Source organism: Aedes albopictus, chromosome 2 (assembly GCF_035046485.1).
Source record: "Aedes albopictus strain Foshan chromosome 2, AalbF5, whole genome shotgun sequence".
Taxonomy (NCBI): Eukaryota; Metazoa; Arthropoda; class Insecta; order Diptera; family Culicidae; genus Aedes; species Aedes albopictus.
In genome coordinates this window covers 286821357-286847641 of record NC_085137.1, presented here as the reverse complement: position 1 = coordinate 286847641, position 26285 = coordinate 286821357, and the positions used below count along the sequence as shown (strand labels likewise).

Sequence of the window (26285 nt, the reverse complement as noted above, 5' to 3'; positions counted from 1 at the left end):
CACTCTCATCTTAAAATTGGGTCGACCCAATTTTCAGCGACACTGCCGTAAGTTTATATTCATTTTTTTTTTTGAAAATTTGGCCACTTTGGGTTAAGTTTACATACAAATATTTTTGTAAAAGTTTCACCTAAATCATGTTCAAAGTTTCTTTGACTTATTATCTTTTTAATGAGACTTGGGTTTTTTACATGTTTTTGAGGGGGTGACCCTATACTTTTGATCAGGAGTATACTGCCCCGCAACAACACAACATTGGCAGCTACCTACTCCAATTTTACACACCCCAGGCCCTCCTCTAGCTACGCCAATCCAATGCACATCACCCTTCCTTTCAAAAGTTTTACAGTTCTGTTCTTTTCATGCCTTTTCAGGATCCAAAGATCGAACTCCTACACCAAATTGGCACTAACTGCCGCAATTCTGCAAAGTGACGTAAGCGACATTGATAGTTTTGGCCTATTTTTTGATTATAATACATAAAACTTTTGCTTATCATCTAAGTTTCTTTCCATAGATGATAGATTACGACTAGATCTTGCATTCTAATACAGCAAGAATGCCACAGTGTTATTTTTACCTCAGATATTATATATAATATACCAAAAATTATCGCAACTTTAAATGGCGCTTACGTCACTTTGCAAAATTACGGCAGTAAGGTAGTAGTGTTAATGAGAGATATGGTTGATACATTTTGCTAACAGCTTATTTGGTTCAGGGTCGCTGTACGAAACAGGTATAGATACACGTTTCTAATCGGACAAATTTGTAACACACTGGATTATAATGTTAGAATTTTCTCTGTCCTTTGGCTTCGAAACGGTGACATATCTTGGGTAGTAGAGCTCTGAGGAAAACTGGAACAACAAAATAAACCCTGATGATGAATCAGCAGCGGAAACCGACCCGAGATGGGTTTTCCAACGTCAAAGAGTAAAGAAAAGCTATTCCTAAGCAATGTTTATTAGGACTCTGAAATTCAATTGTTCCGATCAATAAATTTTGAGTGTTTCAATGAATGGCAGCAACAGCGTACAGTGCCACTCAAATACAGATAATTATTGAACGATCTTTTATACAAGTTCTTGATTCAATAATACGAAAATATATTCGTACGTATCTTTAATGAGTTCCCAAAAATGCATTTCTATACTTCTTTCGTACATTGTACATCCACTTGATATTTCAATTATCCCTTAAATATGTGCGATCGTTTCGGGTATGTGATGCATTTACCCATCAATATGTCTAACAGTTCTACTTAAATATTCCCTACAGCTATCCCCTATGAGAAGAATGCATGCAAGTTTTAGGGAGCATCTTTCACCTTCAACATCGGAAGACAGAGATTGTAGAACGAGCTGTCCACGAATTCGTCCACCTTCTGCCACTTCACGTAGCTCTTGGTGTAGAGCTCCTCTTTGGTTTTGATTTTGCCCACAAAGTGCGGATCGATGACCAGCAGGTACGTGTCCTGATCGTCACTCACGTGAATTCCGGCGATGCCCTTCGACGCTGCATCCATGTCACCGCCCATCATGATCAGACCCCCGTACGTTTCGAAATAGTCCTTCAGCGTATCGCTGTGTTTGGTGATGCTGTCCTTTTTCGATATGTGAATAACCTTACACGAAACGTCGAACAGCGTGTCGATCACGTAGATAGCTTCCAGCGTGCCGATCCACTCGCGCGAACCGAAAAATCGCTCCGGTTTGTCCTTTATCTCGACTAGCGTTTGCTGAATGGTTGGAATGTTTGGTACCTCCTTGTCTAGGTCTTTGTTATGGATGATCCACGAGCAAATTGATTGGAGCGTTCGGTAGCCGCAGCCCCAGCCCTGAAAAAGAGAAATAAAATGTAAAACTGTTTTAAAATGTCTTGTCTGTGTGATCCTCAAATTTGTTCTGTTATTCTGTTATATCTATGAATCCTATGAACCCTTTGCCCTTGCCTATCAGGACTTTCCCCTCCGCTTAGCGATACGTTTCAAACTCCGGACTTATTGAAGGTGAGTATTACCGTTGGTTTAGCCGACTAGACCTACGGCACGAGTGTCCAATCTGGAAGAGTCGTTGAAAGTGCCATTACTCGATAAAACTATTCGGGCAAAGTTACAACAATTAGATACCGTCAAACGGGGTGATTTGCAACACTTGATGTCTTCTGTCTATGTTTATCAACAAAACATAAAAATCGGACGTTTACATACCAAAAATCAGTCGAACTATAAAGTGCACATACTATCTGAGTAGAAGCGACTATTTTTACTTTTATTAAAATAGTTCCAACAAAATATTCATAAATTTAACATTAGTCTGAAAAAGTAACAAAAATGTGAGCCTCGAATCGTTGCCTGCAAAAGAATGAAAATAAAATTTCCCAAAGATAATATTCTGTATGCGGATTCTATACATAATAAGCTATAAAAATTTCTATTTTACTTTATAAAAATATTACAATATCTTTGTTATAATCATATGTTTTGAAATATTGTACCTAGACGGGGTGACTTGCAACACTCAACAATTCAAAGTCCAGGAAAATGAAATATTGTTGTTTAACTAATAATTCACCAGCAAAAGTCTGGAGGACCATCATATGAACTGAAAAATATATTAAAACCTATGTTAAATTGAAAATAAGTAGCTTTGTGTTTTTGAGCCCAATATTTCCATATAAGAATTCACAATACAGTTTCCTATGTAAAAACAAATGCAAAAATATGAATGTCAGCCCAAACGATATCACAATAGTAGCAAGAATAATTATCAAATATGCTTGAAATTAACCTTCCGAAACTCGCGCGGTTGGCCACCACCGTCGGCATTACGCTAATGCTGAGTACAAAAAGCGAGATTTTTTCAACGTGTTGCAAGTCACCCCGCACGACGTCTTGTATCAAAAATGACCTTACTTCGCTTTTTCAACATGAAAAAATAAATCAATCTATAACTTGTTCACTCTATTTTATAGAGAGGCCGCCTATTAAAACTATTACAAATTTTATTCAACATTTTTTGTTTGTTGAAGCTGAAAAGTGTTGCAAGTCACCCCGTTTGACGGTAATTTAATAGTCATTACTTGTTCTGAACAAGTCTGTATGTCCCAAACGTGATAGGTCTGTCTGTCAGAAGATAAGCTTGTAGTAGTAGAATTGTTAAATGCAAATTCCCTTCTAGTCCTGAAAATTATTTTTCAATACCTTGTCGCAATTCCAGGACTTTAAATTTATTTTCCTAAAGCCAAAAGTACAGACAAACAGACATATCAGTTGGAACAAAATGCGATAAAAATCGTCGTCACGAAAACATAATCGCCGAATTCTAATCACGCTGTAGTTTGCAAACCCACTGAGTAGATGGTGGTAGAGAGCAAACGTCAAACAGGAGCAAAAACGATACGAGCGCCATTAGCGAGCGATTTGCGAACTACGGTATATTTGAATAATCTGTTAAAAAGGGAAACGATGGGAAGTGAGACGCCTGTTTGTCTGTGCCAAAAGTGTAAGTTTTTTCCGTCCAGCTGCAAACACCTGTTTCGTACACTAAAACCTCTTTTTATGCATGTTATTTTTATGAACTTTAAATTTATGCATTTTTTATGATTTTGGGAAGATTCAGAGCATTTTTGGCAGAATTCAGAGGCGTTACGGAGGAGTTTTTTTTTTGTTTTGGAGCCTCTCAGATACGTTACATGCGGTCCGATGGGTTTTAAGGGGCATTTCGGAACGTTTCAAGTGCGTAACATGGGGTCCGAGAGGATTTCAGAGGAATCTTGGAGGCATTTCAGGAAGTTTCAGTAGATTGTTAGAAACCCCATCACAATATCTTTTGAAGCGCCCTTAAAATACCCTTTGATTTAAAGGTATTTTTGAGACCCCCTGATACGACCCTGACCGAAAATGCCTTGAAACGCCCCTGGTACCTCCGTAATCCCATTGAAACGCCCTCTTCATAATCAATTTGAAATGCCTCTGAACCACCTTTGGACGCTTTTAATAGGGTTCACAAACTCCCTGAAACGCACCTGAAAACCCCTTGAAACGCCCGAGAGATGCTATCAAACTCCCTTAAAACCTCTAGGAACGCCATTAAAATGTTCCTGAAACACCCTGAACCTCTCTTAAATGATTCTGAAATATCCTGGCACGCCTTAAAGCCCCTTGAAACGTCCCTGAAACCCCAATAATACTATTGAAATGCCCCTGAATTCCCCGTAATCCCATTAAAACGTCAACAAATCTTGACTGAACGCCAATAAAAGGCTATTCAAATCCCCTGAAACAACTCCTTAAAACGCCCCTGGAGCCCTTTGGAACCCCCTTTTTTGGAGTCTTTGGGAACATTCTGGAAGCCTACTTAGTCCCACCACAAATGCTCAGGAGCAAGACGTGTTCTCGCGAGCTAGATTCCCTGATATAAGCCCAAAATTAATTTATGCACAAATTTCGCTCTTCTTATGCCTTTTTAAATTTATGCACATTTTCAATTTATGTAGGGTAATTCGCCAATTGTTGAACGGTTAGTACTGGCATTTTTGTTTTCTTTTGTTTTTCCGTGCATAATTCCACTTTAGTTGAAAAATATCTAGTGAACGTCTACATCCACTTATAGCTTATACTTCCCATTTAATTTGTATTCCCTTAAATTCCATTTTCTAAAAGAAAATAGAACATTTGTATGGGAAGTCTGTAACCCAAATGTTGAACGCTTCCATAAGCTAGCTCATCCTAATGTTGGACGATTCCCGCTAATTGTTGAACGGTTCAAGCTTTGTCCGTAATTGATGACGTATAACCCGACATAAACCTATTATTGACCTGTTTTTATTTTGGCCACTAAACCCAACATAGACCCTACAGTTATCCGATGTGAGTCCAACAGTGGTCCAACATTTGATAAAATTTGACCCGACTTCGACCAGACTTCCGATAATTTTTCGCTCTGGCGGAATTTTTTCCGGGTTTTTCGTGTTTTGTGCCCAGTTAGTCATTTGAGTGACAATTCATTCAAATGAGGGAGCGTTCATAAATTACGTCACTCAAAAATTGTCCATTTTAACCCTCCACTCCCGCTATGTCACACTTTTTGGATGAGACCTCTGAAATTTTTGTATGGGTCGTCACACTTTTCTGAACCCCCCTCCTATCCCACTTAAACGCGTGACGTAATTTATGAACGTCCCCAAAGAATTGCTCCCCATTTGAAGAGAGTTCTAGTGGACTGAAATCATTTTAAATATAGCTAAATATAAACAATGACTAGTACGATTTGACTAGAAGCGAAAACGACTGAAGAAAGGAAAGCCTTTGAAAGCCCCTGAAACACTCCTGGAAACCCATGGGATCCATTCAACACACTATAACACCCCAGGAACGACCCTTTGAACGAAAACCTTTGCAATGAAATCCTTTGAAAACCTGTGGATCGCTCCTGAACACCCCTGGAACGCCTTAAAATACTGCTGGGACCCTCTTAACATTATGAATCCCTTTGGAACACCTCTGGAACGCGCTCGAAACCCATTGAAAACCCCTGAAACCTTCCTGAAGCCCTATGGAACATCCCTGGAACGTCTTAGAAACCCCATGAAATGCACGGTCTACTCAAATGGCACCCGGCATTCGAAAGATATACTATTCTAGTATCTCCTCTGAAAATTTGAAAATGTTTCATCGACGGAAACTAAAGTTTTTGTGATTTGAAGATTTTGAACCATTTCTATAGGATTTTCTTATATGAATAAATATGCACGCACGGTGTGCCTTATACCACTATTAACAAATGAGAATGTACTCCAAATTAACACCCGGCATTCGGAAGATATATATAGTGTACTATTCTAGTATCTCCTCCGAAAATTTGAAAATATTTTATCGAGGGAAACCAAAGTTTTTACTGTTTGAAGATGTTCCTCTATTTTAATAGAATTATCTCACATATGGCAATATTGTCATAGGATATTTCATGGGCTTTTCAAATCATAAATAAATATTAATAAGTTTCACAAACACCATTCCAAAGATACAACATTCAAACAACTTCTCTGAAAATTTGACAATATTTCATTGAAACGATCGCAAATTACAGTGGTTTCAAAATATAAGATATGATAAAGTATATTGAAAATGTGATAACTTCATAGAATATTATTTCAATTTTCCATGTTAATCATTCCTCGCAATGACAATATATTTTAAAATGCATCTAAAATATTGATTATATATCACATTTTTAGCGATACTGTTACAAAACTCAGTAGGTGTTTTTAATGTGTTTTGTTTATAAATAAAGCGATAGTATGCATATTTCCAATGAAATTGAAATCAAAGCTTGAAATTGTTGTTACTGATGGTCATTCAAATGTAAAATTTATAAATTCACGGAAGACACGTTAGTAACATGACGTGTAAAAGCTGGCTAGCAAAACGATTAGCAAAACCTTGGACTATTAATTCACTTTAACCTTCATTTCACCATGAAACGTTTTCAAATTCACCGACAAGATACCAATATATTTATAACGTGCTTTAAAAAAACCGGTGCAAAACTCTTAGAAAGTTAATGTATTCAACGCTCATGGCGTGCCACATTTTTATTTGTATTCGAGTAGCAGGTAGAACTATGAAATAATAATTAGATTCTCAAACTACGGTAATTGACTCTCAATGAAATGATGCCAAATTTTCAGAAAAGTTGTTTGAAAGTTTATTGTACTTTTGGAATTTGTGAAACTCATGGCACCGTTCAACACTAGTTTGTGTTATGGGATGAGAAAAAAAAGGGGTTTGGGACCCTAGAAACGCTAATGCGTATATCAATTGAACATCCCAATTTCTCAATTCAAATTTCGGTCTGAAGTCGGTGAAGTCCCGTTCCAATATTTTTCGAGAATTCTTTCACTATGACACTTCTAGGGTTCCAAAACCCTGTTCTTTTTTTCTCATCTCATAATACAAAGTTTTTTTTTTAATTTTGTTGAGCAGTGTTAATATTTGTTTAAGATATGAAGAGCACCGTATGACAATACATATTCGACACATTCTACGGGCCCCGTATCATCAATACTCATTTTTCAAAGTTGAAAGTTGGCATATTTTACATTTTTATAGCATTCTACACTACTCTTGTCGTCTAAAAATGTATTCAACATGATATTAATGTAACAATAAATATTTATTGAACGACGGTTAAGATTAAGAATAAAATCATGATTTTAAGGCATTTAGACACACTATTCATCAAAGCTGCCGTATTTTAAACACCAACGCACTGATTTTTCAAAAGTCTTCCATGATTAACAGATAAATGTATGTAGATTTTTTATCATACAAAGAATTTGAAATGTAATACTTTACAACTATGAGGTATGGTTGGTCAAAGTATAGGATTTTAAAGCGTTGTAACGTCACGGAAAATCAACCTTTATGAAATTTATTCAAATTCGGAACAATTTTCAAATTTGAAATTTTGAATGGTCTTTGTACTCCAAAATATCTTTCAAATGAAAAAAAAAGAAAGTAAATCGGTTCACTGACGCCTGAGTTTCACCTGGTTGAAGTTTGCGTTGTAACGTCACGAAAAAAAGTTCTGTGGAAAAGACCACGCTCTGTACAAATTCCAAAAATTGTAACTGTACTGCGATCTTGTAAAAAGCCACTCAAACCGACCATTTATATAATATCAGAGCCAAACAGACGAAACACTGTCAAAATTACCATCTCATATATCTCAGGGTAGTGATAACTTCGAGAGTTGGTGTTTTCAGCAAAGTTGTTAGGTTGGTCAAAGACTTACAGTTGATGGTATAGTATATACCAGTATATAGGTATGGTTTAAAGTTCCAAAAAAAAGCGGCGCCTCAGGACCTCAGGACCCCGATTACTTGGAATGATGGTTTCTTCGGCAAAATTTGGTAAGTCAAGAACTTGCAGTTGATTTACCATTTGATGCGAGATTTCGCCACTAGAAGACGTTAGTTTCCATTTTGCAAAAACTGGCAAATGATTAGAATTTCTCAAAAAGTGTTCCACAAGCTGGAATTTGTTTCACTTTGGACATATTGTATTCGAATCAAATGGTAATTATAGACCAACATATTTTTCATAAATGTTCTAAAATTGGTTTGATTTGTCACTTGGTCCCAAAATACAAGAGTTAATAAAACGACAGTCAAAAAGATGTATTCTGCTTGAAGCAATCCATCTTCGTGTAGAGCTTACCAATCAAGTCCAAATTTGTAGCAATTACAGATAACAAGATGAGGAACTATCAGTCAAAATTTGAAAATTCTTGACATTTTTTTTAAGTTACGGCTTGTTGAATGTTTTCCAAATAAATGATAAAATTATTATACTTTGTAAATTTGCCACTAGCGCCACGGTTCGGCAGAAATTAAAACCAAACGGCTATTAAACTGAAATTTCTCGATCTACCAAACAACTTTACCGAAGCAACAATTTTTCTAATTATTCAGGATCCTGAGATAAACGAAGCTAAAAATGTGTATACCCTCTACCGCCTTCTAGTGGAAGGATTTGAAATCATACGGCCTATCAATTGAAAGTTCTTGACCAGCCAAACAACTTTGTCGAGGACACCAACTGTCTAAATAATAAGAATCTTGAAATATAGGAGAGACTTAGGAGACTTGATCCCTGGGGTGACTTGTTTCTCCCCATGTTTTCTTGGAATCAAAAACAGTTTTCTTCTAACATATTTTTTCCAAAACTACGTCTGGACAAAAGATTATGTTTTAGCTACAAGTGATTTAAATTGTGCATTCCACTAATTTAGAACGACTGACAGTTTGTTTTCAGTCCTTCAGAAATCTATTAAAAGATTCCAAAAAGTCTCAATAACTTTGTGAAAAATGAACCAAATCGTGTCAAAATTCCACAGCACATAGTTTAAATAAAGAACTGTTAAACTTATTTAGCCAACTAAGATTTTTTTTAACATGTTTAAGGTAATTTAGCTTAGTATATATAATATTGATATGGGAAAACTTGATTTTTCGAGGATTACACACACATTACAAATAAAATGCTATTTGGAACCCTCGATTGGAATTCTGATAAAATTGATTGATTGATTGATTAGAATTGATAAAATGTGTCAGATAATTATTATTTTAATACACATCATGAAAAGGGGGATCCCATTTAAAAATATGGCATATTCTTGAAAATTTAAGGAAATTGTTCAATTTGAAATACATACATCCAGGAAACCTCAAAAGAAAATAAATAGGGAGCGTCTGAAGTTATTTTCCCTTAAAATTAACCGTGTGCTTTAAAGGGGTTCAAGTGTCACCCATTTTTGTAAAACGCATCATAAGACATGTCCCAATATAAACCCAATTTTGAAAACTTCATCAATAAATTTAAGCCTTTCTGTTATGTATAAACTTACAATAGATGCTTACCTGTTATTGTGTACGAAAATCGGATCTAGTTTGTTTTTGTTTTAATAAACGTTACAGGCAAATCAATAAAAAGGGATCAAGTCTACCTAGTCTTCCCTATGGAATGGAAATTATGTCAGTGTTACGCCTGTCTTTGATATCACTAGAATCACCGACTCATGTATCTCAGGACCCTGATTACTTAGAGAGTTAATTAACTTCTTAAGTAACTTCAGTTTAAAAGTCTTTTGGTTTGAGGTTCTGCTTGTCTAGTGGTAGTTGACATTTTGAAAAACCATGCACATTATATTTATTTATAAAAAAATGGAACAATTTAAAAAAGGGCCCAAAAATTTACAAATTTTGACTGCTAGTTTTTCAATTAGTCAAAACTTGTAGGAAACTTTTTGAGAAATCATTTGCAAACTATTACAAACTTTTAATTAGCATCGCCCAGGGGCGAAATCTCACGTCAAATGGTAAATTAGCTGTAAGTCTTTGATTTATCAAACAACTTTTCCAAAGACACCAACTCTCTAAGTAATTAAGATTTTTTATCACTGTTAGGTCTATTTATCTCTGAGATCACAGTAGTTGGTCTTAGGGTCCTTAGTGATATACAGATCCTCTGGTATGCTTTTGATTCAATAAATTCTCGCAAACAAATTAAAGCATTTTCACTTGAATAGATGACATTGCATAGATTATTGAAGAAATGTTTATCTTGACGGCGTGATGAGCTGAAAAATCTAAATATCTGGCGGTGTGAAGTAATGGATCTCAGCGCGCTAGTCTTTGGGACAAAACTAGAAGAATATGGGTGGTACTAAATCGAAGATGGGTGTCGGTGTCATTAACCTTCATGAAGGAATATTGATACTACTGATAGCAATAACTTGGCCCTCCGAGCCATTTATCACAAAACGGATTTTCAATTGAATAAAGTTCCTCTTGAAGCAGTGAAGATAATGCAATAATATAATCACAAATTTGGGCAAGTTTGGCTGATTTTTCTGATTCTAACATGTTGTGCATTTTCGTGACGTTACAACGCGAGCAGAACCATGTTTGAAACTGAACGGGCGTTGTAACGTCACGAAATGTAAAAGTCGATTATTCAAAAACAAATCCGAAATTTATATGTTTTATTTCATTGAATTGAAGAACCAACCAATAAATTTCAATGGTAGAAAAAAAAATTAGAATATCATAAAAATCCGAGCAGATTTTTTAAGATGTTGGTAGCGCGTTAGAGAGGGTCGGATTCTAGCGCGTTGTAACGTCACGCTACAAATACTTATTTCAAACACGTTTTTCTAATGCAAGCTAAATGTTCAATAGGTCAAATATATCAGAAATTTTATAAGGAATCCGAATATGAAAAAATATTTTGAGGTTTACCATCGTTTTCATGAGTTATAGTGAAAAATTTGACTACGAATGCGTCAAAACGTTGTAACGTCACGGTAGAATGTGTCATTCCCATATATGAGCTAATTTTATAAAAAATAGAGGAAAACTTCAAACAGTAAAAACTTTGGCTTCCTTCGATAAAACATTTTCAAATTTTTGGAGGAGATACTAGAATAGTATATCTTCCGAATGCCGGGTGCTAGTTTGGAGTATACTTTTATTTGTTAACAGTGGTATCAGGCACACCGTGCGTGCATATTTACTCATATAAGAAAACCCTATAGAAATGGCTCAAAATCTTCAAATCACAAAAACTTTAGTTTCCCTCGATGAAACATTTTCAAATTTTCAGAGGAGATACTAGAATAGTATATCTTTCGAATGCCGGGTGCCATTTGGGTGGGGTTCTACCCTGTTAGGCCGAAAACCGTTAGGCCGAATGTCGTTAGGCCGAATGCCGTTAGGCAGAAAGGATCGTTAGGCCTAAGTTCTTTAAAATTTTCGATGAAAAAGTTTTTTTTTAACTCTGTTGAGGGCTGTAATCTTCAAAATGAGTAAACATTTAAACTAGAAAGAGAAGCAGTAGACTACCGCCGTGAAACAGAACAGTTAAACTAGAAAGAGTTTAGAAGAAGTATTATGTTTCCAGTTCAAAACCGAATTAGCGACATTTTTTCTTTGACTTCCGCTGCTTTTGTCTTGCGTTAAACACAATGTCGGAAGTGGGGCGCTGTATAGAGCACCAGGTGTACAATACAGCGCCCCACTTCCGACATTGTGTTTGACGCAAGGCAAAAGCAGCGGAAGTCAAAGAAAAAAATTCGCTAATTCGGTTTTGAACTGGAAACATAATAAAATTCCAGATGAAAAAGTTGATAGCTATAATACGTATCTCTGGACAGCTATTGACCGACCCGGCTGACCATCTAAAACGGTGGTTCGAGCACTTTGGAAACCTTTTTAAAGTGTCGGCCACGCCACGAACACCTCAGCATGATGGTTCGACGCATTACCCGTGTCAACACCAAAGCTCCCTCAGTGCAGGAGATAGAAACAGAAATACATAGCAAGAAATCGAACAAGGTCCCGGGGGTCGATCGTTTATCAACCGAGATGCTCAAAGTTGACTCCATAGTATCTGCACAAGTGCTGTATCAATTATTTTGCAACATATGGGAAACCGCGATATTTCCGGTCCGGCAAGGCGTCTTAGTAAAGGGGTCAGGGTGGCCTGACTGTAGGCGATAACACTAGTTTACAGCATTTTTGAACTCGGTAAGCTAATGATCATTTTTGGTGTAGAATCATGCCGTGAGTTCGAAAACGCGAAGAAAAAAAATTACAGCAGAGCGGAATTTTTTTCGACTTTCCATACAAGGATGATGATTTGAAATCGATTTTTGTTCTATTATTAAGCAAAGTCGCTCACTTCACACATCTCATTCTTCGCAATCAATGTTCCGATTGAGCTGAATTTTTTACTGTAACTCACCTACATAGGATATGTCAAATAAACGTTGAGAAAGAATTTTTAAATTGTTTTTTTTTTTATTGAAAAAAATACATTTCTTCATAAATTTTTGGAAATTTTGCTAAAATTTAAGGAGATCGTCTCTAAAACTCACCAATATCTTGAATTTCATCAATCTGATGCAAAACCTGCAATCAGATGATCGAATAGTATTGTATTCAGCTTTTAATTTATGAAAAAAGATTTAAAATTGGTTGAACAAAATGCAAGATATTTGAATTTCAGTAAATTCAAAATTTTAAAAAGTTGTAAAACTCGATATTGAGCTAAAACTCAAAAACTATTCTACTTGAAATTTTTTAAACACGGTTTCAAAATCAGCACTAAATTGTGCTTCCAAAATTTTGGTCGTTGACAGAAGTTCACCACCTTCGTTTTATTATGTAAACTAGTGTAATTGGAGGGGTATCATGTTGCTGTGCATCGTTCTCAAAGTCCTCTGCAAAGTGATCCTGAAACGGATACAGGAGAAGATTGACGCAACTCTCCGGCGGCAGCAAGCAGGATTCCGTGCCGGATGATCCTGCATTGACCATAATGTCACGCTCCGTATCATCTTCCCTACCTGGTGGTCATTGATTACGAAAAAGCTTTCGACCGTCTTATGTATTTATTTATTTATTTATTAACTCATCTGAACTACCGTAAAACGGGATAACTTTGATAGTTTTTTAGCAAATTTTCTTAATATTTTTCCATGTAACAGAATTTTCCCTAGTTTTATATAAGTACTGGGGCATCAGTTGTCAACCGCAATTGAAAGATCTGATAATTTCAAATATTTTGGATGATTTTTTCATATGAGGAAGAATCACAATTTCATTTTGAGGTAACCTTGATAGTGCCTTGAAAAAAAACATCAAATCTTTAAAAAACACACATATTGAGAACTTAGCAGTATGAACATGTTGAGAGAAGTCTATTGGAGTATATTTAATTGATTTTTCATATCAAAATATGGATTTTTTCACAAAATTTTACATATAAAAATAAGTTTGTGGAGTACTAAGTGAAAAACACAGTAAGTTTCGCTACACAAAATCATTTTCTTTGTAAAAGTATATGTTTAATGGTACATCAACATATAATTACATGCTATTCATGGTGAATTCTCTTTTTTGGATTGTTTTTTTTTAATATTGTGCCTTGCATGAAAAACACAATTATGGCGACTACTTTCCAAGGCCTTATGTGATGGTCCAAATTCTATCGCGGTGCAAATAACACGTGCAGTCGCAGTAGATTTAACTATATGAAATTAAAAGGGCATTGCATACTTTTAGGCGTTTATAGGTGCATGGAGATTCATCTCCCAATTTACAAAATTCATTCCAGTTCATAAAAACACACTTTGTTAAGAGATTCAAGGCCAGAGAATAAGAATACCGAGAATAAGAGGCCATTCATTGAAAAAATAGTTGAAGCGAAGTCGTACAGCAGATTGTTTGAAGGGGTTGACAAATGACAGAAATACCCACAATTTTTATTTTTTGCCCAAAAAGTTTATTATAAATTCGATTTTAATGAAAATACGTTAAAGATGGACTTTCATGTGTATAGTTTTGATCTACGTTTTTCTTTTTCTTAACTAATTGAAGAAATCAGTTATAAAACAATCTACGCAATGTCTATCGCACTATCAAAGATACCCGCATTATCAAAGATACCCCGTTTTACGGTACTACGAATATAACTAACTACACCACGATATACACAACGCAATTTAAAATTATCAATTAACAATTGTATCATTTTAACGTCTCTGCGGCAACAGAAATTTAAAACTACTTGAAGACACATTAAAAAGAGATCAAAGACTGCATTAAAAAAAGAACACATATATCGAATTGGGTCATGTTTACCGTATTGTACATTCCGTCTATCAAGCTGGAGGAATTCACGCTGTCGAAGTACTCTCTCAGGAGCGTCAGCGTACGGATTAATTTGTTCAAGAATCGCTGGAGAATCTATTTCGCCTTTCAATATCTTCGCAACAAAACATCTTGGACATTGAAGCGCCTCCGTTCTAGTGTATTTAGACCAAGAAGGCGATAACGGTTTTCATAAGAAGGGCAAGGGATATTCGAAGGATCGAGCCACGGTAGATTCCGGAGCGCATGTTTCATGAAAACATGTGGGGAGCCCTCAGGCGCAAGGGTGTCCCTGAGAAAATCATCGGCCTCATTGAAGCACATTACAGGGCATTTTCGTGCACAGTACTGCACAACGGTGTTTTGTCCGATCACATCCGGGTCGTTGCTGGAGTGAGGCAAGGATGTATCCTATCATCGCTTCTGTGCCTCATCGTAAACGACGAGATCCTAGTAAGTGCGATTGATCGTAAACCGCGCTCGTAAACGGTGTTCTGATATGCAGAATAAGCTCGATGATCTTACCGATCGCTCCTCGGCGGCAGATCTTACCATCAACGTTAACAAGACCAAATCGTTGGGTCGCGCGGTCAACCCTTCTACCTTCACGGTAGCTGGGTAAGCAGTAGAGAATGTTGAAACCTTCCAATATCTTGGTAGTTAAAAGGCAGCCGATGGTAGTACCAAGATCGACATAGGTGAACGGATCAAGAAGACGAAGGCTGCCTTGGCGAGTTTATGAAATGTATGAAAAAATAATCAGGTTAGTCAACGCACCAAAATCCAAATTTTTAATTCTAACGCAAAATCTATGCTGTTGTACGCCACCAAATCGTGCTGCGCCACCGTATTAAAGTGGAAGTGGTTCGAACACACACTACGGAAAGGGCTGTGAGTCTCAGCCTGAGACGAAATCTGCAAGCATGCCTATGTACCCCAGAAGTTCTCAGGAGGATACGCGATAATGATGATGTTCTGATGTTCCCACACCCAACGGCGATAGCGCCATCATTTGCTTTCAATTGATTGTGATCAATGCTTCTCTATTGAATGAATCAGTCAGTCAGTTCCCGCACGACTCACTCGGTCTGGATTCCATCGTGCGTGCAAAGATCGACGGCAACGCGATGCGGAGACATATCAATCTAATTGGTCACGATCGTTTGCATTGCATATGCGCGGAATTTCGCGGCTTTTGTGATTCGCGCGCGCGTACCGACCCGACGACTACCGTAAATCATTCCATTGCGATGAGTTGCTAGGTCGTGTGTTGTGTAGCAGTTGTTAAGTCCGAATGCATTTCCAACTGGTTGCACTTTCAATCTGGCCGCGCAGGGCTTTGTCTGTCGTCGGTGTGGCCACTTGTCGTTAATTGCTGGCGATCACGCAGAATTGTTTCAGACTCTTTGTTCGAGTGAAGCAATGTGTGGTCACTACTGGTCAGTAACAGAAGGTGTGTGGTTTCGATTACAGATCACTCCCTCCACATCAGAGAAGATCAACGACAGCACGATCAATTCTGCCGACTGAATAATTGTCGGTTTGTGTTGTGTAGCAGATGTGATTAAATTGTATGTAACATTACAATGCAACATTCAGAGAACAAGATAACACGTCAGTACAATTAGGTGATTTATTACGAGGAGGAATTTTGAAATGTGACTCATTAAGAAATGACTCGTGTTTTCAAGGAAAATTTGTGCTTTTTGACGTTACGTCTCAAATGGGATAAAACCTAATTATGGCTCTACCGTTCCCACCCGAAACTTGGCCTGCCTTTCGTTCTTTATGCGCACGTCCTTCTCATCGTCTACTTCTTGGCGTTACTGTCTCAACTGGGACAAAGCCCGCTTCTCAGCTTAGTGTTCAATGAACACTTCCACAGTTATTAACTGAGAGCTACCTCTGCCAATGACCATTTTGCATGTATATATCGTGTGACAGGAACGAAGATATTCTATGCTCAAGGAAGTCATGGAAACTTCCTTTTCGAAAAGTTTCTGGACCGACCGGGAATCGAGCCCGTCACCCTGAGTATGGTCATGCGGAATACGCACGGCTTTACAGCTGTGGCTATATGGGTCCTATGCTTGGTCCTAAGGGTATAAGCTGCTGTAGTTGCTGGTGGATCATCAGATTTACGAGGAAAGATGCATTCAGCGCCTTCAAATGTTTTTCTAGATTAATATGGTCTTCTACAAAGTTGTTCCTAAAAATAAGGCCTTCTTTTTAATATACATGAAAATTATGGTGGTCAATATTTTCAAAGAAATTGGGAACCAAACTTTTTTATTTGCAAGAATAACTATATACATCCTTTGGAGTAGTTGTAGATCTATCAATTTCGAACAAGTTTGCTGAAGACACTTTTTATGTAGCTTTAAAATTGACCGATCTAGAGGTAACGCTTTATCTCTTTTGTTTCAAATTTCTCATCAAATGCTCTACAAGTGTTTCTTGGGCGACTTTGATGAAAAATCGAAACTGAAAAAGTTAACGCCAGAAAACCGGTTTTTCTTGAACCACCCTAAGCTTATTCTGAAAAATACCTCTAGATCGGTCAATTTTAAAGCTACATAAAAAGTGTCTTCAGCAAACTAGCTCAAAATTGATACATCTACAACTACTCCAAAGAATGTATATAGTTATTCTGGCAAATAATAAAGTTTGGTTCCCAATTTCTTTGAAAATATGGACCACCCTAATTTTCATGTATATTAAAAAGAGAGCCTTATTTTTAGGAACAACTGGAATGCATCTTTCCTCGTAAATCTGTTTCGTGGACCACTGAGCGTTGTTAAGATGGTGCTGCTCGTGCTGCTGTTGTTGTTGTTGCTATAGTCTGGGTGTTACTGCTGATTTTTTTTTTCGATCTCAACGATTGGGCGAATCCATTGGCGATGATGATGTTTCACGGTGATGATGTTATTGCTGTTACTACAGATGTATGTTTTTTTTCTTGTTGCCAGACGGTTGTACTGAATGATTCATAAATCAATCTTTTTGCAATTTGTTGTAAGTTCTTTTCAGACAAACAGACGTAACTCTTAGAGGATATTCATGAAAAACTTTTGCCCGGTTATTTTTTCATGAGCACACTGCCACCTGTTGGTAGAACCGCGCGCGACACTGTCGGCCATGATGGATTTCGATTTGACGTTTGCTAACACGCACACTACTACATAAATCGCCTGTAATTTTCGTTTGCATCATTCAGCCACGTACACGTTCACTGGCAAACGTCAAAGCGATCGAATACTAACGCCTCTGGTGGAAGGATCGCGTAAATCAAATGAAATTTGAATTGATCGTTAAATGCATGTGCCAAGCCGTTTTGAAGAGTGTTTCGTCTGTTTGTCTGTGATGCAATAATATGAAGACTAAACCCAAAGCGGTTGCGTATAGAGATTACAAAAATGTACGTCAAACATTTGTTCAATACCGTCTACCCCCGTTGGTTTGAACGACACCTCATGCAAACCATCGGGGTTCATTTTTAATTTGAACTTGTAGTAATTCTGTCAGCATCAAAAAACACACTAATGGTAACCTTTTTTGCTATTTTGTTTTGATTCTGCGTTCCGTTTCACCCCGTTCAATGAGCAGAATGACGTTTGAACCATTTTTAATTTGAACGATGTGCAGATAAGCGGGGGTCAAATTAAAAAGTGTTCAGATTAGATGCGGTCAAACCAACGAGGGTAGACGGTATAATTATTTGCAACTCCAAGTTCCCACAAGTATGGAAGGTATAGTTAAAATAATCCCAATTCAGAAAAAGTTAGGTAAATATGAAATCAGTAATCTTCGCCCTATAAGTTTCTTATGTGCTCTCTCTAAAGTCTTAGAGAAGCTTCTTATAAGTCAAATTTCAGCTTTCGTTTCTGAAAAGAATTTTCTACATCCTTATCAATCGGGTTTTCGTCAACACCACGGAACAAATACAGCTCTTTTGAAAGCGTATGATGATATTGCTGGAGTTATCGACAAAAAAGGGGCTGCTATTTTACTGTTGATCGATTTTGCGAAAGCTTTCGATCGTGTGTCAGAAGAAGCTTTTAATGAAATTGAATGAAATTTACCAATTTCCTTCTGGTGTTCCCCAGGGATCAGTGCTTGGCCCATTATTATTGCCATTATTCATTAATGATCTGCCATTATCTTTAAGATATTGCTCCATACACCTTTTTGCTGACGATTTTCAGATTTGTTTGTGCGAAACACATGATTTTCCCGATATGGTAGATAAAATCAATGGTGACCTCTATAGTATTTTTTTGTGGTCACGCACTAATTTCTTGCCAATAAATCCAACCAAAACGAAAGCTATATTGTTATGTAGAAACCCAAGTAACAAAATTAATTTTATAATGCTTTTGAAGAATTCTTCAACACATATTCTTTAAAACCAAACATAAACCATATTGCTCTGCATTACTATGTCAAACCAACCATAAATCCTAAAGACTAAAGAGGACCATCCTAAGATAGTCTTGGAGAACTGATTTTAAGATTCTCCTTAAACCTGTTGTACAAGATGCCTTCTAGGCGAATTGGTTTCTACTTGCAGAGCTCTTCAAGTAAACGATAAAACGATTATAAAATTGTAAGTTTCTGTTGCTGCTGCAGCTTTTATGTTGGTAGATAAGTTAAATTGAGTTGGGAAAATCATCAATGAATGATACAATATTATAATCGGGATTAGTTTCTAATACATATTGGGGATATTTCCGCAGTGTAACAAGGTTGTCAACTGCCAAGTGGAATTTATCGTATATATGTTGCAAGAGGCTTCCAAAAATTGCAACGCGCTTAGATAAAAACGCGAGAATCGAATATTTAAAATTATTATTTCAGATCACAAGAGCATTTTTCATTTTTCCCAACATGGCTCTATTGTAATCCACAGAGACGTCATTAGTTTTCGGTGATTTTAACCAACATCACCATAAGAACGCCTTAAATTCCTTTCTACTGAAGCAAGAGTTACAAGCGTAACTCAAAAGTACTTAGATTTATAACGTTCTCCACCGAAAACACCAAAAAACCGTCTTTAATTTATTTCAGCTAAACAAAGGGTAAGAAGTGTTACTCAAGAGTACTCTGATTTATGACGTTCTTGATGAGGATTTATGCAAACTTTGCCGAGAACGTCATAAATCTTGTATATTAAATTGTAAACAAACAAAAAATTGCATGCACCGCGGTGAATTTTGGAATAAAATAAGCCGGCAATTAAAATTGGGCTCCCTCATCCATCAAAGTTCATCAGCAGCCTGGTACCGCCGCCAACTGACTACCAGCCTTGATACGGTGCAGTACCAGCTTCCTCTGGTAAGCGTTCTCAAAAGGTAAATTAGTGTTGAGTTTCACAATGTTCAGCATTGTCTGCAGTTTGATGAATTGACCACCAATTTCACGGGAAATAACATCCTGGATAACCGAACCAACCATTTTTTCGGATGCTGAACCAGAGGAGTTTGGCACTGCGCCACGTCAGGGTCAGTTGTCGGGACGGGTGTTCCTGGTTGGCGGCGATAACGAATCCACACCCGGAATTTGATGCTTGTGTATTTTTTTTTTCATCTGCGAAACTGTTCTTATTCAAGAACAGTTGCTCTTGCTCAAGAATGCTTGATTGAAGATAACTACAAGAGACTCTTAAAACTGACGCACGGTGTGTTGAAACATGATTATTATCGCACTTTCATGAACCTAAAATATTTTTTCGTTATAAGTTAGCCTTAGCTGTGTAGATTAAGATTCTGGAGGTTAAAAAATCTTTCATCGGGAAAAATGAAAATAAATTCGATTTTAGTATTTTACCACTTTTTTCATATAATATGGTGTATTACGCAAATCTGATGAACCTAAACTCCGCTAGAAAAAGTCCCCTTTCTAATAATAAATTTAAAACTATTTAGAAAGAAACGAATACAAAAGTCTTTACAACGAGTTTAAATTTGTTTGGCGTTCGTTTCATGTGCCCAGCCCACCGCAGTCTGCCGAAAGTCATAAATCATTAAACCAATATGGTGACTTAATAACGGTATTTGTTTAAATTCATGTAAACTGTCCAATTAAGTTATTTTTGAGCAAGTTTAGCAGAAATACTGATAGCTCCTCGAATATAATAAGAACTATCAAGTATATTGTGCTCTGATTTTGCAGGGCTCGATGTTTTATTAACAAGTGAAAATTCATCCTATGAATACTTTTATTCGCATGTTGGACACATAGGGTCGATTTCTTCACCCTGGCTTAACCCCTTCGGGACGACTTTTTTCACCAACCTCGCCGCAGTAGAACGCGTCAGCGAGATGCAAATGACCGAACCGTCCTGAAAGGGTTAAGCGTTAAACCAGGTTTAACTATATAAGTAAGCCTGGTTTACCGGTTAATCCGAGGTGAAGAATTCAGAGAATTGCTTTTAATTACTCTTTCGGCACACGCCCTTGATACACGTACTTTAAATTAAGCATATGTAATAATTTTTTTTACAGTGAAATCAATCAATGTTTGATTGAAATAGTTTTCAATATGATGATGAAGAACCTGGGCGTGTTAGTAGAATACATGTACGTAAAAAGAAAATCAAATCAAGTACACCTTGTCTTTTTTTTACGTCCATGCATGACTTAGCGACAAAAACTTCTGCCGCCAAGAAAATGAGCAAACTCAACATTTTTATATTTTTTAAAACATCTCCGTGATTAGGAGAAGTGTACAAAAATATAAAAATGTCTATTTTAATTATTATTTTGGCATTAGATTTTTATTTCGCTAAGCCAATAGTGGACGTAAAATGAGGTTTAGGTTTACTAGACACTGAAGATGACCTAACAGTTGAGGTCGAACTACGTATCTGCCAAAGATTGCAAAATCTTAGTGGAAATATAAGAAACACTACTTAACGATTTTCTTTTTGCTTAGTTTTAGATATGTTCATGTTACATTGTTGTTAATGCTGAGAAAAAAATTAACTAAATTTACAGATAAAATAAAAATTGAAAATGTAGAACAAGATTATGAAGGCATTAATGTTTTGGAAATGTCAGAAAGTATAGAAAACAACAAACAGTGATGTGCAAAGTGAGGAAATATTGACGCAATTTGAGATTTCAATACAACAGTTTAAGAACTGTTATTAGTTCTTCTGTGCTTCATTTAGGAATCATTGGATGTTATTGATACATTTTGATTGCTTAATAGTTATAATACATGGAAGATGGTTGGAAGGTATCGATTTTACGGGTTACTTTTGTAATTCAACTCTAATGGATAGTTTCCCCTTTGTAAGTACAATGCAATGTTTTTTTTCAGTTTTCTGACTAGTCGTTTTAATCACTATTCCTTTTTTGTTTCGTTTTTATCACGCTTTAAGAACAAGTGACATTTCTCCCCATACTGAATCTGTTGTCAAACTCACTTTGCAAAAAAGAAGGAATTTTATTAGGGAAAAAAGAAACTTTATTTTATGCAAGCATTACGTTGAAACCATTAAAATGCATAAAGTTTTTATCAAGACCAAAGTGTTTTATAAAAAATCTACAGATAACCCAGACGAACATAGAAAAAAATCACTGCACGAGACTACCATTATTGAAATTCATCAGGTTACTTTCAAATTTATTTGTTTCCAATATATTTTAGGCTTATTCTATAAGATATCATTCACATTGACATATATTAAGTATGCGTTGCATTTGGTAGGGTAAATTCCTAATAAAAACTTGTGATGTTTTGAAAAAGATTTCAATAAAATTTGTATAATTTTCCTTGAACAAATGATTGTTTGATTAAATCAAATTGTTATGACATTCAAATTGCTTATCATGACTATTTAACCCTAAAAGGGATACCTGGGGTCCATTGGACCCCATGCGCCTTTCAGAGCTCGTCTTTGATGGAACACACTCAGCGAGGTAACAAAACTGAGGCCATGAAGGTATCCCTTTTAGGGTTTATATCATGTTAACACGCTGTTTCATCTTACCCAGGTGTACCTTATTTTAAACCAAATGTTGAATAATCATTTTTGAATACATTAACATAATATGGCAACGTCAATCTCATGTATTATTTTAGTATTTGAGACGTCAACAGGTGAGACTACTCACTGAACGTAATCCACAGTCCTTGAAAATTTTAAGATTTTGTATGGACAAAAGTCCTCAACAGATCAGAGGCAAAACTTTTACAAATAAGTTACACACGCTCAGTATAGTCGACTCATACTTTTTGGCAAATAATCATGTGGATGTGGTTTGACATGCAAAGTATGTGCAACTAATACCCGCCTTTTCAGGCAAATTGGCATATTAAGAATATGTGCTGCAAATGGTATAAGTCACATGTGTATGGTGCTTCCTCAAATGTATGAGTCGCACTAATGGGAAGTATTTGTTTACCTCCATTACGAATACTTATTTACCAGACATATGGAAGGAATGTAGAGTTTTATGATTTATGACTTTCGGCAGACTGCGGTGGGCTGGACACACGAAACGAACGCCAAACAAATTTAAACTCGTTGTAATGAATTTTTCACTCGTTTCTCTCTAAACAGTTTCAAATTTATTATTAGAAAGGGGACTTTTTATAGCGGAGTTTAGGCACACCAGATTTGCGTAATACACCATATTATATGAGAAAAGTGGTAAAATACTAAAATCGAATTTATTTTCATTTTCCCCGATGAAAGATTTTTTAACCTCCAGAATCTTATTCTACACAGCTAAGGCTAACTTATAACGAAAAAATATTTTAGGTTCATGAAAGTGCGATAATAATCCTGTTTCAACACACGTTAAGGTCAATAATTCTTGTTGTATTTGTGGTATTATGCACTGAATCTCAAGTATTCTTGGAGATGTTTTTATAATCACAGATTGATGAAGAATAGTTGTGCTCAGTAGAAGCTACAAGATCAATTGGACTATGCAATGCTTTGATAAAACTATCATAAAAACAAATAAAACCAAATAGAATCAAGAATGTTACTTGAGAATAGACACCCAATTTTTTATCCTGGTTGTAACTTTTCAAATTTTTACAAGTTAAAAATATATGTGTCACCCTATTTAAAATAATTTTATCTAAAAAACCAGATTATTTATTTACGAAGCTAAATCCTATGCGAAGTGACAGAAATCGCAATTACCTACTTCCTCAACATCATTCGGCTTACAGTCAATCGCTATTTGCACGAGATATTGGAACCAGTTGCCTCTTAGTATTAAAAGTAATAACTCTATTCTTGGCTTTAAAGGGATCTAAAGCAGCTTTTGGCAGAGTAGGGGTAGGCGGGGCAATATGGACACCCTAAGGTTTTTGCCAACTTTACCTAGCAAGATGTCAAAAAAGTTTAGTTTTTTGATACATGTATCCTTTTAAAGTCTATTTAGCATCTATTTCATAAGAATGCTCACGAAGAAAAATGATTTATCCACTTCAAAAAATATTATGAAAAATGTTAGTTTTTCATGACCGTCTTCAAGCATACGGGGCCACAATGGACACCCCCATGGGGCAATATGGACACCATGAGACTTTTACGAATTTCGTGCATTATTTACACCTATAAAGTCATTTCATTACAAAACAACTATTATGGATGAATAATACGCCGAAGTAGTTCATTTTTGTTCAGTTTATTTAAATTCAGGCTGTTTTGGATAAAGCTTCGTTTTTGTCGGCATGTACAGCTGTGCCTAGAACAACTATTTTCCACTGCTATCGTTTTTGACCAATTTGTTTCACCCTGTGTCTACTATAGTGAACATTTGACCGAAAATATACTGAAATCGAAGAATTTGATTGGTTTGTGATTTAGGTTTATATTTTTCCCTTGCCGCTTCTTTCAAAAAGGTGAGTGTCCATTTTGCCCCGGTAGCAGAAGATATTTCCAAACTTGATTTTTGATATGATTAAGAAGAAAATATAAACATGTTAAGCATGTAGATACAGCAAAACTACTCGCATGTGTTCTAGAAATATCTGGTTTTAATCGACCTGCAATAAATTAATCACTAAATCTTATTTTAGATGGTGTGAAAATTATAATTTCCATGCACAAAAAACGGAGGACGCAACTTTTTCGTGTAAAATCAAGTATAATTTTAATTTCGAATGTTTCTTTCCTGAAACTACGTTTTGAACAAATGGACTATATTCTCCATTCATTAAAAGTTCAAAAAAGTTCGCATATTTCAAAATATTGAGGGTGTCCATTCTGCCCCGGGTGTCCATATTGCCCCGCCTACCCCTAGTTTAGATAAAATGGTAGGAAACATTTAAACATTTAAGAACATGATTTGAAATCTTCTTAATACCTGGTATGACGATAAAAGACTGTCAGCCTTGTGTCATGGGCTTTCATCGTATTAATTTGTATTTTGTGTGGAATTCACATTCACACATATTGTTCATTATGTGTCAGTGTCATCATGAATATGGTAAAGTTAAAAAGAAAATCTGGTATGTACCTGTGTATAGTGTATCGACCACATACAACCCAATAATAACATATTAAAATATTCGAAAATTAATATTCTCAATTTTTAATAATTCTCGTGCCTTTGAATTTATCAGATTTCACTGATCATCACAGAAGTATATCGAGGTCCGAAGTCATTTGAGACCATTCCGACATGAGCAAACTTTGAATGTATCAGATATTCAATGACAAACAGAAACAAGCCTGTAATGCTCACCAGTCACGGGTTAGCAAAAAGATAGCTTTGAAATACACAAGTATGATCACAGCTTGTATATGAACGTCAAACATTTCAAGTTAAAAGATAAATGCATTAGCAGTTTAAGATCAATTACCAATCCCAGTTTTCCTCCGATCCATTAAGTATTAATAGTAATCAGATTTGTTTGAACTGTCTTATTGGAACGGTTTACATCGATTCAAATGCTATATCCGGTGTTTATTATAGCACAATATTGCCTCTACGATTGCGCAAAACACTACTGGTTTGGATTCAAGTCTTGCATCAGTGAGTACAACCAAGATCTTGACCAAACGCCAGAAAACGCACGACGCGCCGATTTCAGCTGAGCACGATCCGTGAGCAGAGATATACTTTGCAAAATTGATTGTTTCTTCTATTCTTAAACGTTTCAATTTCAATATCTACACGACGCTCTTGCCGCCGCTAGAGCCATGGGTGGATGAAATCGATGCGACCGACCGACGGCATTGGAACTGTCTGACGGTGCTCTCTGGCTGCTGCCGGAATGACGTGTACCGTATCCATACAGTTGGTTTCCAACCATTATTTGAGTGCGGTTCATGAATATGGTATTCCATTTTTTTTTGTCTATTTTAATTACCCTAAATACTCCTAAATACCATTTCATTAAAATTTGCCTCCTGAGGGGTGGTCGTGGGTACCGACTTATGTCAAATCCCATATACACTCCATCTGGTACGGTCGGGCCGTTAACAGTTAACGCCCAAATCAACATTTTATTTTGTGAAGTGAAGTGAAATTTTTGAAAATGTACCACTACGTGGGTGGTGGTAATAATCCCATTAACCATTTTACATGGTTATTTTGAAAAAAAAAGTCGTTTTTGACTTAAAAATAAAGCTCCTTAGTCGTCGCCTAACCGTGACATATTCTACTGCACGGTATTATTTTTCGAACAATCTCCTGCAATTATATTTTATAGAATTTCTCTTGAATACAGCCCTGTCGTCCTACTGTATACGACAGGGCTGTATTCAAGAGAAATTCTATAAAATATAATTGCAGGAGATTGTTCGAAAAATAATACCGTGCAGTAGAATATGTTAGTTGGTGATCGTAATAAATGTTAAACTAAATAGTTTTGATCATGTTACAAGTATTTACGAAAAGTTTGTTTTTAAGGTAAAAAGTGAAATTGTGGTTTACACAGGTAGAAGTAAAATAAGGAGGCTCCAGTTAGCCTAGTACAGTGGTGCTCATCCTGCGGCCCACGGGCCGCATGCGGCCCTCCAAGCCTTAAGATGCGGCCCGCGGAGTAGCGGAGTACTTTAAGACGAATCGAAATTTTTGAACGATTAT

General features: G+C 36.4%; 1 protein-coding gene across 2 annotated transcripts in view; it reads right to left on the bottom strand.

Annotated features, from left to right (window-relative positions):
• Positions 1 to 659: 659 nt before the first annotated feature.
• LOC109408206 (probable Ufm1-specific protease 1) overlaps positions 660 to 26285 on the bottom strand; it is a 46823-nt gene continuing 21197 nt past the window's right edge. For both annotated transcript variants that reach the window (XM_019681446.3, XM_029872918.2), the window contains exon 3: positions 660 to 1840. In XM_019681446.3, the coding sequence (XP_019536991.3) occupies positions 1313 to 1840 (528 nt within the window). In that variant the 3' untranslated portion in view covers positions 660 to 1312. The remainder of the gene's footprint in view (positions 1841 to 26285) is intronic.